The sequence below is a fragment of the Ranitomeya variabilis genome, chromosome 1, assembly GCF_051348905.1.
Source record: "Ranitomeya variabilis isolate aRanVar5 chromosome 1, aRanVar5.hap1, whole genome shotgun sequence".
NCBI lineage: Eukaryota > Metazoa > Chordata > Amphibia > Anura > Dendrobatidae > Ranitomeya > Ranitomeya variabilis.
The window spans coordinates 725,751,083-725,765,227 of record NC_135232.1 but is presented as its reverse complement, the minus strand read 5'-3'; the positions used below and the strand labels follow the sequence as shown (position 1 = coordinate 725,765,227).

The 14,145-nt window shown below is 48.3% G+C and overlaps 1 protein-coding gene across 2 annotated transcripts in view; it reads left to right on the top strand.

The window, feature by feature from the left end:
- PRIMA1 (proline rich membrane anchor 1) overlaps positions 1 to 14,145 on the top strand; it is an 84,838-nt gene that overhangs the window by 45,029 nt on the left and 25,664 nt on the right. For both annotated transcript variants that reach the window (XM_077268245.1, XM_077268253.1), the window contains exon 4: positions 8,744 to 8,855. In XM_077268245.1, coding sequence (XP_077124360.1) covers positions 8,744 to 8,855 — 112 coding nt within the window. The remainder of the gene's footprint in view (positions 1 to 8,743; positions 8,856 to 14,145) is intronic.

Here is a 14,145-nt window from a genome sequence, read left to right as displayed (position 1 = left end):
TTTTACAATGGTAACCAGGGTAAATATCGGGTTACTAAGCGCAGGGCCGCGCTTAGTAACCCGATGTTTACCCTGGTTACCAGTGTAAAATGTAAAAAAACAAACAGTACATACTCACCTTCCCGTCCCCCGCCGTCCGCTTCCTGCACTGACTGAGCGCTGGCCGTAAAGTGAAAGCACAGCACAGCGGTGACGTCACCGCTCTGCTGTTAGGGCCAGCACTCAGTCAGTGCAGGAAGCGGACGCCGGGGGACGCGAAGGTGAGTATGTACTGTTTGTTTTTTTACATTTTACACTGGTAACCAGGGTAAACATCGGGTTACTAAGCGCGGCCCTGCGCTTAGCAACCCGATGTTTACCCTGGTTACCCAGGGACCTCGGCATCGTTGGTCGCTGGAGAGCGGTCTGTGTGACAGCTCTCCAGCGACCAAACAGCGACACTGCAGCGATCGGCATAGTTATCTGTATCGCTGCAGCGTCGCTTAGTGTGACGGTACCTTAACCCTCCACCCCTGATCCAGCGCTGGCCACAAAGTTCAGGAATTAAGTCAGCTAGGATCAGGCCCCAAAGTTTTTCCCCGGTCGGGGCATGGGCCAGGCCAGATCAGTCTCTTATCACTGCCATTAAACCCCCATCCCCCCTCCCAACCTAAGACTCTCTATTATACACAATATATACAATACACTATATACAATATATACATAAACCACATCACAGAACACAACCTACATACTCACCACCCAAGGCTCAAGTTTGATGCCTGCAAACCTTCTATTTCAGGAGACAGAAATACAAAACAAAAACCTAGGGTGTAAAGACATCAGCCCACCACCAGGAGATAGGAGTGCTAATGGACTAAGGTACCCCAAAGGAGAAACCCCTCTAAAGATGGGCTGCCCTCCGGGCACACAGTCTTTCGCACTCCAGAGAACGCACCTTCACCAGAGCATCTAGGATACTGCTACAAACTTCAACTACACAGAAGATTTTACTCTGCGTCGAAACTCAAACTCGTGCGTTCCACGTGAAATACCTGACCACTGCGCTGACTAAGAATAAAGTGGCCCGGTCCCTTCTCCCGAGGTCTCTGAACGCTGCATAGGCCACTCGGAATAGGACAGAGTGGCCAGCTGCAGCCAACCAATGGAAGCGCCCACCCTGTTGTACACCTCTGTATTAAAGGGACAATTAAGCAGGAAGTGCTCCATGCTTTCTAGCATGGTAGCACAAGCCTCACGGGGACAATTCCTGTCCTCGGAGCTCCTGTACTTCAAATTGTCCCTCACAGACAACTTACCTTGGAAGCAGCGCCATGTCAAGTCCCAATACTTCTTGGGGATCCTGCTAGAATTTAACAAACTCAACCCAACCTCTAGATCCCGACTTGTGCAGTCCTTGAGGACCAATGGTCTCTGAAAATGCGAAAGCGAGACCCGCATTTCGAGGAGTTTCCTTAAGAGGGACCTCACCTCCCACATTCCCAGACCCCACTGGCGCAACATTTTCAGAGCCAGGATAACATAAGCCAGGAGATACCCGTGCTGTGTGCGAAAAACCTTCAATCTTCCCCCTGTCTCCCATTCCTGGAAGAAAGGCTGAAACCATCCCTTGCAGGAGAATACCCACGGAGGAGCCCTCTCTTTCCAGAGGTTTGCCAGGTTAACTTTCAAAAAGGTGTTCACTAGAAACACCATGGGGTTCACCATATTCAACCCTCCTAGTCTCCTCATGCGGTAAGTGACCTCCCGTTTGACTAGGTTTAGTCTATTCCCCCATAAAATCTGGAAGAACAGACTGTAGACTTGTGTCCAGAGAGGCACCGGCAAGGCACAGACGCTGCCCAGATAGATTCGCAAGGGGAGCAGAAAAGCTTTGCACAGGTCAACCCTTTCCCTCAGGATCAAAGACCAACCCTTCCATTGGTCCACTCTTTGGTGACACCTTTGATTCTGCCTTCCCAGTTTTTCGTGGGGTAATCACCCTGGCCAAATTTGTTGCCTAGGACTTTGGCATGTCCTTGGGGTTCGGGGACAAGACTGGGACCAAGGAGTCCCTAAAGGTCCTAAAGAGCTCAGATGTTAAGCCACCTGGATCTGGTGATTTATTTGGGGCCTGAGCCCATCAATCGCCAGTCTCACTTTTTCTTCTTTGATCGCTTCTGCCAAACCGCCCAGCGAGAGGTCAGCCCCTGGCTCAGGAACGGACTCAGCCAGGAAAGCCAACATCCTGTCACGATCCAGTTCCTTCTTTCCCAAGAGGTGCGAGTAGTATGAACGACCTCCAAGATCCCTGATCTGGACCTTCTCAGGGATCCCGTACTGTCTATCAGCCCTGTCACTATCTTACTATTCACTGACATCTTGCAGCTTCTGTAAGGGTCGGGCGAGTAGTATTTCCCTTATCCCTGTCAAAAAACAAAGATGCGTGCCTATTGTACTGACACCTCTTTAGTAAGGATTTCACAATGGATACCTCCTCGGGCTCTGATACAGGCTATCCCTGTTCAGGGTTCGGAGGTTCAAGAGTTGCTGGAAGAATCTCGCCACCCGATGTTTGAACATCTCCCACCACTCTGACTTAGTGTTACTTAGGCCCAGCAGCGGTACCTGGCTCTGAAGAAATTCCTCAAAGGACCGTCTTACACCTTCTTCCTCAAGGAGTGACGAATTCAGCTTCCAATAACCTCTTCCCATCTGAGGAGTCTCTGTAACGCTCAGAGAAAACATAATCAAACACTGATGGGAGAACTCCACCTCCACAACCGACAATGGCGAGGAGAAGGCCTCCTCCTTCAAATAAAACCTGTCTATCCTTGACCTGCACTGACTACCTCTAAAAAAGGTGAATCCCGCGTGGCCTGTTTTGTGCCGGATGTGGACATCCACCAGGCGTGCCTCACTTACTATCCTGTTTAGTGCAACGCAATCGGAACAGTGCGCATTTCTGGGTGGTACACTGCGCACTAAAGTATGTGGGGCTGCCGCACCTGTGACAGACCTTAGGCTGCCCCTGGTAGAAAATCAAGATTCTGTCCATCCCCAAAAATGTTGAGGAAGGGATATGGGTAACGGTGTTTCCTGAAACCTTCAATTTCACCATGAAGGTCCAGGCCCCTGACCAGATACCATGGTCGTCGAGGGTCTTTTTGGGAATACCGACAATGTCACCGTATCGTCCAACCAAGGTGGAGATGTCCACACAGGAAATTGACTCGTTACTGGTCAAAACGGTCACCTTCCTGACTGATTTCTGGTGGGATATCGCAACAGGGAAGAAACCCTGCCATTTGGGGTGACCGCGAGCCAGCTCATGGTGAGACCAGAAAAGCTCAAGGTCCTCCGGTCTCACGAAGCTGACATCGAAGTAGGAGGTCCCATAGGGATGGATCAAGGCGAAGATGTCATATGCCGTGAAGCCCATCCCCAGCAGGAGCTCAGCAAGCTTTGACCGATCAGGACAGGCATCCTTGCTTACCCACTGGAGACGGGCCACGTTCCTACAGTTACTCCGCTACCCCGGTGTCAGCAGAGACCAGACAGTCTCTGCCCCTCTATCTCAGAAGGCGGAAAGACAGTGTCTCTCTATCCAGAAAGACAGATCAACCTCCCTCCCCTCTACATTGATGGAACTCTCTCCTTTCCTCAGAGCGTCCAGGAAGCGCTGTTGCAAGTCACCATCCTCAGGGTCACCAGACAAGGGCGCAATACTACCACCAGCCGTGACAGGTCCTGAATAGCTTGGGGCGGAAGCCCCGCCACCGCTGGGGGGGGCAGTGGGACCACTACCCAGTTCCTCTCCACCAACACCAGTAATTCTCTCCTCATTCACTCCACTACTACTCCCATCATTTGCAGCTCTACTACTCCCACCATTCACTCCACTATTACTCCCATCATTTCCTGCATAGCTCCTTTCACTCCCCTTAGCATTGCCACCACCTCCCGTCACTTTATTACCACTATTCTCACCACCATTTGTTTCACTGTTCTCTACATCTTCCACAGTCACATCCTCCCTTGTCTGGCTTCTCTGCATTCACACCTGCTGGACTGGGGGAGGGGTGCAGCACCACACCCGTTTTCCCTTGATTGGTGCTGGCTCTGTGTTGTGTCTCTGGAGCACCCTGCCCCCCTACTGCAGCAGTTTGCACTTTATTATTCTGGGCCCGCTACTTGTTGGAGGGCGCCACCTGTCCTGCACCCACAGACTTCAGGGTCCTGGTGTCACGCTTGGGTGCTGGAGCACACTGTCCCCCCGTCGCAGCAGGGCACCCAGTATTCCCCGCAGATGATTTTTCCTGCTTTTTCTGTGCTTCTCCGTTGAGGCGCACTGCGCCCTTGTCACAACAGTGCGCCCCCCTTTCACCGCACCATGTTTCTCAGACCTGCCCCCCACAGCCCCAGCGTCGGCCGGCTCAGCCGTATTGAGCATGGATGGAGTCTGCCCACACCGTCCCCCTTTCGCAACGGCGTGGACATCTCCCCTCACCCTCCTCGGCCCCAGTGATAACTGGCTTAGCAACAGAGGGCAGGGAGGGAAACGCCTCGGGGTCCCCTATGTCCGGCACCGTGAGTACCTCCACAGCCTCACCCCCTGCACTGTTCCCCGCACAAACGGCAGCATTGCCAGACATCCTTCTCCTCTCCCCACCTTGTCTATGCCCCGGACCCATTGCAGAGCCTGTGCCTTTAGGTTTGGTATGGTTTACACAGGAGGTGGTAGGTGTAACATCTGCCATTGGTACATATTTGTAACTCACCACCTCCCGTGCAGTCTTCTTTGTCTTCTTCTTCTTCTTGCTTTCCTCTGCTGGCTCGCCCTCCCCAAAGGAAAAGCGGTCCAGGTTCACTGGAGACTCCAGCTCTCGGATCTCCTTTAGCAGACCGCGCTCCTCCTCTTCATCCGCTGACACTCCAGCCTGTGCTGTCGAAGTCCTCTGCTGTGCCGGGGGGCGGCTTCCCTGTTGTCGGCTCTGCGACTTACTCTCCTGGCTTGTTCCAGCTTGTCGGACTCCAGTCACAGCCACATCGTCGTCCTCCTCCTCCTCACTTAGGACGCTGGCTGGCGGCTCTTCTGAGGTATTGAACCGCAGCTGGTTCTTAAACCTCTCCAAGAAGAGACCTGCGCTTTTCTCAATCCTAACTCGGTGGAACACTAACCGGACCAACTCATCTCTGAGGGCTTTAAACCTCTGGGAGGTTGCAGGTCTTTCCTTGTTAGAGGCTCCGGTGTTCAGGAGCCGGGTCTCACGCAGCTCCTCCTTCAGCCCGGTCAGTGCTTTGCCGGCGTCATCGTACTCACGCAACATAGCGATCACTCGGGAGGAGAAAGAACTCGTCGACTTGCCGGAGCTCATTTCCCCCCAGGATGTTCCTGGGCTCTTCTTCCTGGGGCCTGGGGTTCCCCTGTCTCCCTCTCTGTGCGGACGATGAGCCGTCTCAGGGTTGGTGTAAGTAGGTACGGTTCTTCTCACCCGTCCTGACCTCCTCACTCCCTCTTGGGCCGGTTGCTGCTGCTGCTCTCTGTGCCCCGCTGGCACAGAATGGGATAGAGAAGCCTGGAAAGCCATGCCGGCCTCCCAGGAAGCCTGCCTCTCCCTGGGAAGAAGAGAGGCAGACTCTGGGACTCCTCCTCGAAGTGCTGGAGCTCACAAGACAGGTGCTGCTCCTAGCAAGGTGTGACTGATTGTGGGCACCTGCCTACAGTCTTCTCCCCCAGTATTGGCTGATAACGGAGTAATGGACTGTAGACTCCTGTCCTACAGGCGCCTCTCTCTACCCTTTGTGAAGGTGTACACAGGCTTTGTGCAGAGATCTAGCTCTCCTCGCCTGTACTGTCATTCATTTTAATTAGTGTCCATCAGATATTTTGTCTTTCCTCAGAGCACAGGATCGATATTTGCTATTACTCTGCGGCTCCAATATGACATAAATATGTTCATCTGACAAGAAAGGTCAGGCAGCGTAAAATATGATGGCCGCTTGAGACCTGTTTGCCCCACCATCCGAGAGCTGCTTTGCACAATACATTATACAGTACTGTGCAAACATTTTAGACTTGTGTGGAAAAAATTACTGCATAGTAAGAAACTTTCACAAATAGAAGAGTTATTAGTTTATTGTTATCAATGAACAAAGGAAAATGTAAATGCCATCAATATTTGGAGTCCTGGGGCCCTGATCTCACATTATCCCGTCTGTCTGACAGAAGGATCCGCACAAGCCTCATACACAGAAGATCTGGGGTCAGGTCTCCAAGATGTTTGGAGCAACCTCCCACTGAGATCCTACTGATGATGGAGGTGACGGGCAGTCACCAGATACTGATGATTGAGGAGTCGGGCGATCACAAGATATGGATGATGGAGGAGACGGGCGATCACCAGATATGGATGATGAAGGTGACGGGCGGTCACCAGATACTGATCAGGGAGGTGACAGGCTATCACCAGATACTGATGATGGAGGAGGCGGGCGGTCACCAGATTCTGATGATGGAGGCGATGGGCGGTCGCCACAGCGACGGAGCACCTTGGGCCCACCAGAGAAAATCATTCTTGGGGCCCAATATGCAGCTACATAGAAATAAACACAAGACCACCAATTGTGCGGTAAAACACGTCTTAATTATGTAGAATATAATGTAGCCCCCTCATAGAATATAATGTAGCCCCCCTCATAGAATATAATGTAGCCCCCCTCAAAGAATATAATGCAGCCCCCTCTTATAGAATATAATGCAGCCCCCTCTCATAGAATATAATGCAGCCCACCTCATAGAATATAATGCAGCACCCCACAAAATATAATGCAACCCCTCATAAGGTATAATGCAGTCCCCACCATAGAATATAATGTAGCACCCTAATAGGGTATAATGCAGCCCCCATCATATAGTATAATGCAGCTCCCCCATAGAGTATACTGTAGCCCCCTCATAGGGCATAATGCTACTTTCCACCTCATATAGTATGATGTAGCCCCCAGAATATAATGTAGTCCCCTGAGAGAATAGTGCAGCCCCACCACAGAATATAATGTAGCCCCCCATAGAGTATACTGTAGCCTCCTCATATAGTATGATGTAGGCCCCCAGAATATAATGTAGTCTCCTGAGAGAATAATGCAGTTCCTCCACAGAATATAATGTAGCCCCCTCATAAAGTATAATGCAGCCCCCCTCATGGGGTATAATGCAGCCCCTCTCCATCTCCATCATTGTTCTCCCCCACCACCCCTATCATTACCCTTTCCACCACCTTCATCATTGCCTTCTCCCCCACAACCCCTATCATTGCCCATTCCACCACCACCATTATCTTTTCCACCACAACCATCATTGTCCTTTACACCACAACCATCATTGCTTTCTCCCCCACCAACCCAATCATTGCCCATTTCAAAACCCCCAACATTTCCCATTTCAACACCTCCATCATTGCCTCCCCCCACCACCATCATTGTCCTTTCCACCACAATCATCATTACCTTCTTCCCCAAAACCCCATCATTGCCCATTTCACCACCTCCATCATCGCCTCCTTCCCCACCACCCCCATCATCCTTCCCCACGACCCCATCATTGCCAATCTCCAATACACCCATCTCCAACACACACATACACACACTCACAGCATCGCACCACTCTATCTCACTCAAACACACACAAAGCACTGCACCCCATACACACACACACACCACTGTGCCACTCTCTTACATTCACACACAAAGCAACGCATCACACCAAATACACACACGCACACACGTACGCAGACAGACACACAGCACCACTCACCTCTCACAGCACATCCCGGCAGCCTCTTCCTCGCCGGCAGCTTTCTATCTGAAACAGTCTCACGCTGAATGATGACGTCATCCAGCTGCGCTGTCTCAGACAGAAAGCGCCGGACAGAAACCGCACGCTGGGATGTGCTCTGAGACGTGCGTGTATGTAGTGCGGTGCTTTGTGTGTGAGTGTGAGAGAGTGGTGCGGTGGTGGTGGGGCTTTACATGCGGGCAGTGTTAGCTGCAGCCTGCTGCTAATGCTGCCCACTATTAAAGTGAAATGGTATTCACTCCTCTCCATGCCCATGGGGGCGTGGAGAAGCGTGAATATTCATTTCTCTTTAGCAGCGGGGACAGGCGTGGCTTCCTTTTACCCGCTGCTGCTCCACTGGCACAGGGCAGGCCCCCTTGACTCAGGGGCCCCATAGCCACTGGCTGGGGGCCCCTAGAGCAGTGAGGGCCTTAGGCAGCTGCTGGCCAGTATGCCAGCAGGTGTCAGTGCATGGGCCAGTACGACCCTGGGTCGCCAGCTATTGATGAAGGAGGAGACATCGGTCACCAGATACTGATGGAATTTAGATTTCTCTTATGTTCATTCACTTTGCATTTTATTAATTGATAAAAAAAACTACTAACTCTGCTCTATGTGAAAGCTTCTTACTTTGAAGTATTTTTCCACACCTGCCTAAAACTTTTGCACTGTACTGCATATTCTTAGCCCACTGTTTGCTCAAAAAAAGTCTGAAATCATATATCGAAGCCACAATATCATTTTTTGCACACAGTTCCTATGCGGACCGATTCTGATCTTGCAGTGATGTGTTACTTTAGGGCTTATTTTTGTTGTACTATTCTCCGGTCAGTAATTTTTTAGCAGCACGCTGGGAGTTGTAGTTTGGGGGTCTCCGTGTTATCGCTTTATATCCTTTCAACTCACCCGGTGACTTTGTCTTTTCAGTTAAGATCCCGCAGTGCTGCGTGGAGGAGACCTGGTGGCATTTCCTGCTCATCATTCTGGCAGCCGTCGTCCTCTTCATAGTGGTTATTATGTGCTACAAGGCAATAAAAAGGTGAGATACGGAAGTCCGAACACATAGGGTAAGCTACTACTGCTGCTATGGGGTTCATGTAGAAGGGAGGTCACTATTTAGGTCAGTCACGTCACATTAAGTTAATTCAACTGCAATACCGGACACTACCTGAGGATTAGAGTGGCGCTGTTCCTATCAGTGACATCTACTTTAATATAGGCTGTAAAAAATGTATGAAATGTAGAAGAAACAAAATTTTATTGTCCCCCAAAGTGTGCTTAAAGGTAAATTATCCTCAAGAATCCACAATTACCACAGGGATTGCTACAAATGAACAAATTGTGAAGGTTTTGTGGTCTTGGCGATGATGGGGCATCCTGTTGCCACACTGATTGGTGCACTGCTGGTTAAATTAATTGCTTTGCTTTACCCCCTGCTCCTCAGCTGTTTCCATAATTATACAGTAAGAGGTAACTAATGAGGCGGCCGTTGATCTCCGGCAGAGAGAAGTGCTGCACTGAATCTGCAGAGACTGGATGATAATCACGTAGTGTAAAGATGTTCATGTGTAAGAGAAGTATGAAAGTAATACAATGCAGAACACTACAACCCCCAACATGACTGTAGCATAATCAATGAAAAGACATTCATATAGCACATAATTATTATTTGGGTATGGGACTAGAGTTTATTGTCCTCTCTCAATAAATCAATTGCAGAGACTGACTATAGTCACGTGGTGGTGTACTTCAAATATGCTCCGTTTTAACTGGCACCTGTGGCCACAGTACAAATATTGGATAGGACACCATCATATGATACCTCCCCTTGAGAAAGCTATACATGAAACGTGCATCGGGGCAGTGCTGGTGGGCTCACTCAATTCTCCTTCACCATAGGTAAGCAAGATTACTTATATTTCACTTTTTCTGTTTCGCCATTTTGTCTATGGCTACTTGGCCTTGGTTTCTTGAGATTGATTGAATATGTCATTTTGGATACTACAATCCCCAACATGACCACAAAAGAAAAAATAGTGTACCAGTCCTAAAGTAGAAAAAATCAATTTTATTAGAGCTAAAAACTATGAGACAAATCAAACAGTGACAGCAATGGGTTAAAACCGGCGCACAGGCCGTAGCTACAACAAAAGAGGAACAACATGGCACCCATTATAGAGAACATAATGGTACAAGCGTTTTTTGGCTTTTGTTTTTGTGCATTTATGTATATTTGCTTTTGCATCGGTGAATTTAGTTGTGTCTCTTTATTAAGTTCACTATGTGTGGTCTTTTGATTTGATATGGTGTATTACCCATGGCACGTTGCCATATTGCTGCAATCTGTGTGCAATATTTATTTATTTGGTCATGCATCATACCATATGAGGTCTCTATAATATTGCATATTTATGGCTTGTTATTGTCTTTCTGCTTCTTTTTTCTTATTTTTGGGTATATTTCAATGTATATACATATATGTATTAAGTATGCATGTGCGCTCTGCTTTATGGGCGCACCTTACCTTTACTAAGATGGCCGCTTCCACATTTCCGGTTACAGCTCTGACACACACTTCCGGTTTTCCGTCCCTCTATTCCGTCCCCCCGCGCCTGATCACATGGGCCCATGTGTATCGGCGTGGTGGGCGGGATTTGAGTTGATGGATTTCCGGTGGCTCCTGTATATGAAGACGGGGAATTACATCTCGGGTATGCCTCCCTTGAGGAAGGGACACCCGAAACGCGCGTCAGGAGGAAGGGGACATCACGGTACCTGCCGTATATTTATTTTCTATCTACACCGGTACGTTTCAGCCCATATGTTGTCCTGTTCATATGCGTTCCCACAGTGGATTATGGAGCATATATAGATTATTTGCCTATGGATGGTCTCCATGTGGGCTTGTACCATTATGTTCTCTATAATGGGTGCCATGTTGTTCCTCTTTTGTTGTAGCTACGGCCTGTGCGCTGGTTTTAACCCATTGCTGTCACTGTTTGATTTGTCTCATAGTTTTTAGCTCTAATAAAATTGATTTTTTCTACTTTAGGACTGGTACACTATTTTTTCTTTTGTGGTTATGTTACTTCTTGGTGTGTCCTGCACACTTGTATCCATTTAGGTTTCCCTGCATGGTACCATGATGGTTCTATTGTTTGGGTTCCTTATATGCTTTCTACAATTTCATATAATCCCCAACATGACTAGAGCTCAATTATGTTATACTCTACACTTTGGATACTACAACCCCCAACATGACCCCCTAGAAATGACGATAATACAATCCTATTATAATCTACCCATAGGGTACTACAACCCCTAACATGACTATAGCACAATTCTGTTATACTCTACTCATTAGATACAACAACACCCAGAATGACAAGACCCCTTTAAATGGCTATAATATGATCCTATTAAATATATTCTGCACATAGGGTACAATAACCCCCGACATAAGACCTCTACAAACCTATAAATATTATATTCTGTATACTGGACGTGACCATATTACACTTCTAATGTATCCTTACACATGTGAGGCAGTGACCGGTGTTATATGTGAGGGTCGCTATGTGTCCCCCAGGATGTGCAAAGAAGCATATTAAGGCCGTGGGAGTGCATTGCAGTCACAGGCATAGCTGTGATTGCAATGCAAAATAAAAGAAAGTTTGGTCTTGGGTAAGCTATTTGCCCAAGGCATATTTAAGAAAATGAGGCATGGGCTTTTATTTTTGGAGCGAACCACAAGATGGTAGTGGAGCAGTTCGCTCCCTCCAGACCGCGTCTTACAAGTGGCCCATGGTCACAGATTTCATTTAAAAACCCGGCAGCAAAGGGATGGGTGTGTCAGATTTGGTTTGTAAACTTGCAGCGGGTGGCTCTGCAAGATTCAGCCTGTGTGAGATAACACGGAGCCAAGCAGAGCCAAAAGGCCTGGCACCCCTCAGCATAGTACGGAGGTGCAGTCGCCCACAGCAATCCGTCCCGGATACAGACTGTCTTGGTTCCCGAATGCAATCTGGAGGACTCTGCATGCTGTTTCTTTTGTGAGTTTTTTGGACATTAAAAGACATTTGTTTTGAACTTTCCTGTGGTCCCTTCCTATCTGTCACCCTGCACGAACACTGCTGCATTACACACAGAACACTACAACTCCCAACATAACCCGACTACTGGACATACTGTAAATAATTCTATTATACACTGTACATAAACACTACAACCCCCAGCAGGACGATAATACTGTTTTATTACAGCAGTTTCCCAGTTTTGGTGTCATTGATCATCTGTGGGACACATCATTAGACCATGTGTGTTATTGTAGTGACCTGCTCGCTGTTATCAGCCTGTGTTCTCTCAGCTGCTGTCACTTTTTTGGATCCATTACAGGAACTAAATAAAGAAACCTTGTAATGTTCCCATCTAGGGCGCCCCGGCGTATTAATAGCAGGGTCACCCGTCTCCCCGCTGCGCGGTCCCCGCTCTATAATGAGGCAGCAGAACAGAAGCCGAGCGCAAATCTGAAATATACCACAGGGTATAGAAGACACTCATGTAGGGTCCAACCCCAGAATTCCAGAATATTGGGGACATTCCTGATAATCCAGCATAGGGGTATCTTTGGGAAAATAAAAAAGTATTTGGATTATTGGATGCCAGATTATTAGAGTTACTGGATAATTGGATGATAAATTATACAAATTTTGAACAATTGGATGCCGCATTATTCTAGTTTTTGAATTATTGGATGCCACGTTATTATAATTTCTGGGTAATTGGATGCCAGATTATAAGAATTCTGGATTATTAGATGACATATTTTTTAGAGTTTCAGGATTATTGGTTTCTAGATTATAATAGTTTCTCAATTGTTGGATGCCAGATTAGAGTTTCTGAATTACTGGATGGCAGAAGTTTCTGAATAATTGGATGGCGGATTAATGGACTTTAACTGTAATTAGAGTATTTTAGTAGTTGTCCCAAAATGTGCTGCACAGGTTGGACACTCTGCTGGCCACACTCCCCAACTTTTTGTGTTTTCGTCCCAGTCGCAGTCCTGTTTTTGTCTTCTTGGAGAGCCCGATCCTGAAAGGGTTTATGAATAGTCATAGGGGATTGTGTGACAGCTTCCCGCACTTCATGGCTGGATGCACAGAATCTGCAGGTTTATTGCAGAGCTGGGAATTGGTGAGGAGATGGGGAGAACATTGCAGTGACGGCACAGCGGCTTTATTGTGATTGATGAGAAGGCAGATGGCAGAAGATCATGAATAATAAATTAAGATGAGGGTGGGAGAACCCAGAGTCTCTGAGGAGAGAGGAGCTCACACATTGGGATGCTAGTTGTGCACTAAGGGCTCTTACCCATATGTGTGAAAAAAAAGTTCTGATATCAGGACCAAAAAAAAGGATGAGTGTCATGCGAGTGCTGAGCGATTTTCACACCTAGCATCCAATTTACATCCGAGTGCAGTGCGATTGCTATCCAACTGCAATGCGATTTTAACATGAGCTTTTACATACAGTAATTCTCCACGTCATTTACACAACGTTTTCAAAGGAAATATTCCTCAAAACACACACACACATTATACAACCCCTGGCAAAAATTATGGAATCACCGGCCTTGGAGGATGTTCATTCAGTTGTTTAATTTTGTTGAAAAAAGCAGATCACAGATGGAGCGCCCCCAGACGCAGGGCCGCGGGGTACTCGGTACCGGGCCTCTCTGTCTCGGTCTTGGGGTTGTCACGGTGGCTAGACCCGGTCCGTGACCCTGCTAAGGGGCGTCCAATGAAAGATGAGATGATGGTGCGTGGTGTAGGTCGCGATGAATAACGAGGACACAGGGTTGCAGTCTCTTTACCTCTTTACTGAAGGCTTCAGGATCCTCAATCCAGAGTACTGCTAACAGGGCTGGCTGAGACCGGCCGGTCCGAAGGCACCTCCAGAGTTCCCTTTGCAGGTGGAAATCAGTGCCTACCTTCTAGCGCCTGTGTGTTGTAGTACTTCCCTGCTGAGCACCACGGGATAGTCCTCACATCTGTTGTGTCTGTTTCTGATGTTCTTTCTCGCAACTTGTATCTATTCTGATGTTCTTCTCCGTCCCCCAGATGATATGGCTAGGACGCACCCATATGACGGGTAGGCCTGGAGTTTTTCCCGGGACCCTAGTGTCGCCCCTCTCCCACAGTTGCCTCCTATGTCGGCTTAGGTGATTTAGGTGAGACAGCCAACCTATAATTAACTGCCCTGCCGTTGGTTTGAAGTAATGCTTGGAGCCTAATACTTCCTCGGCGTTCCGGCCACCGGCTACGCGCCTC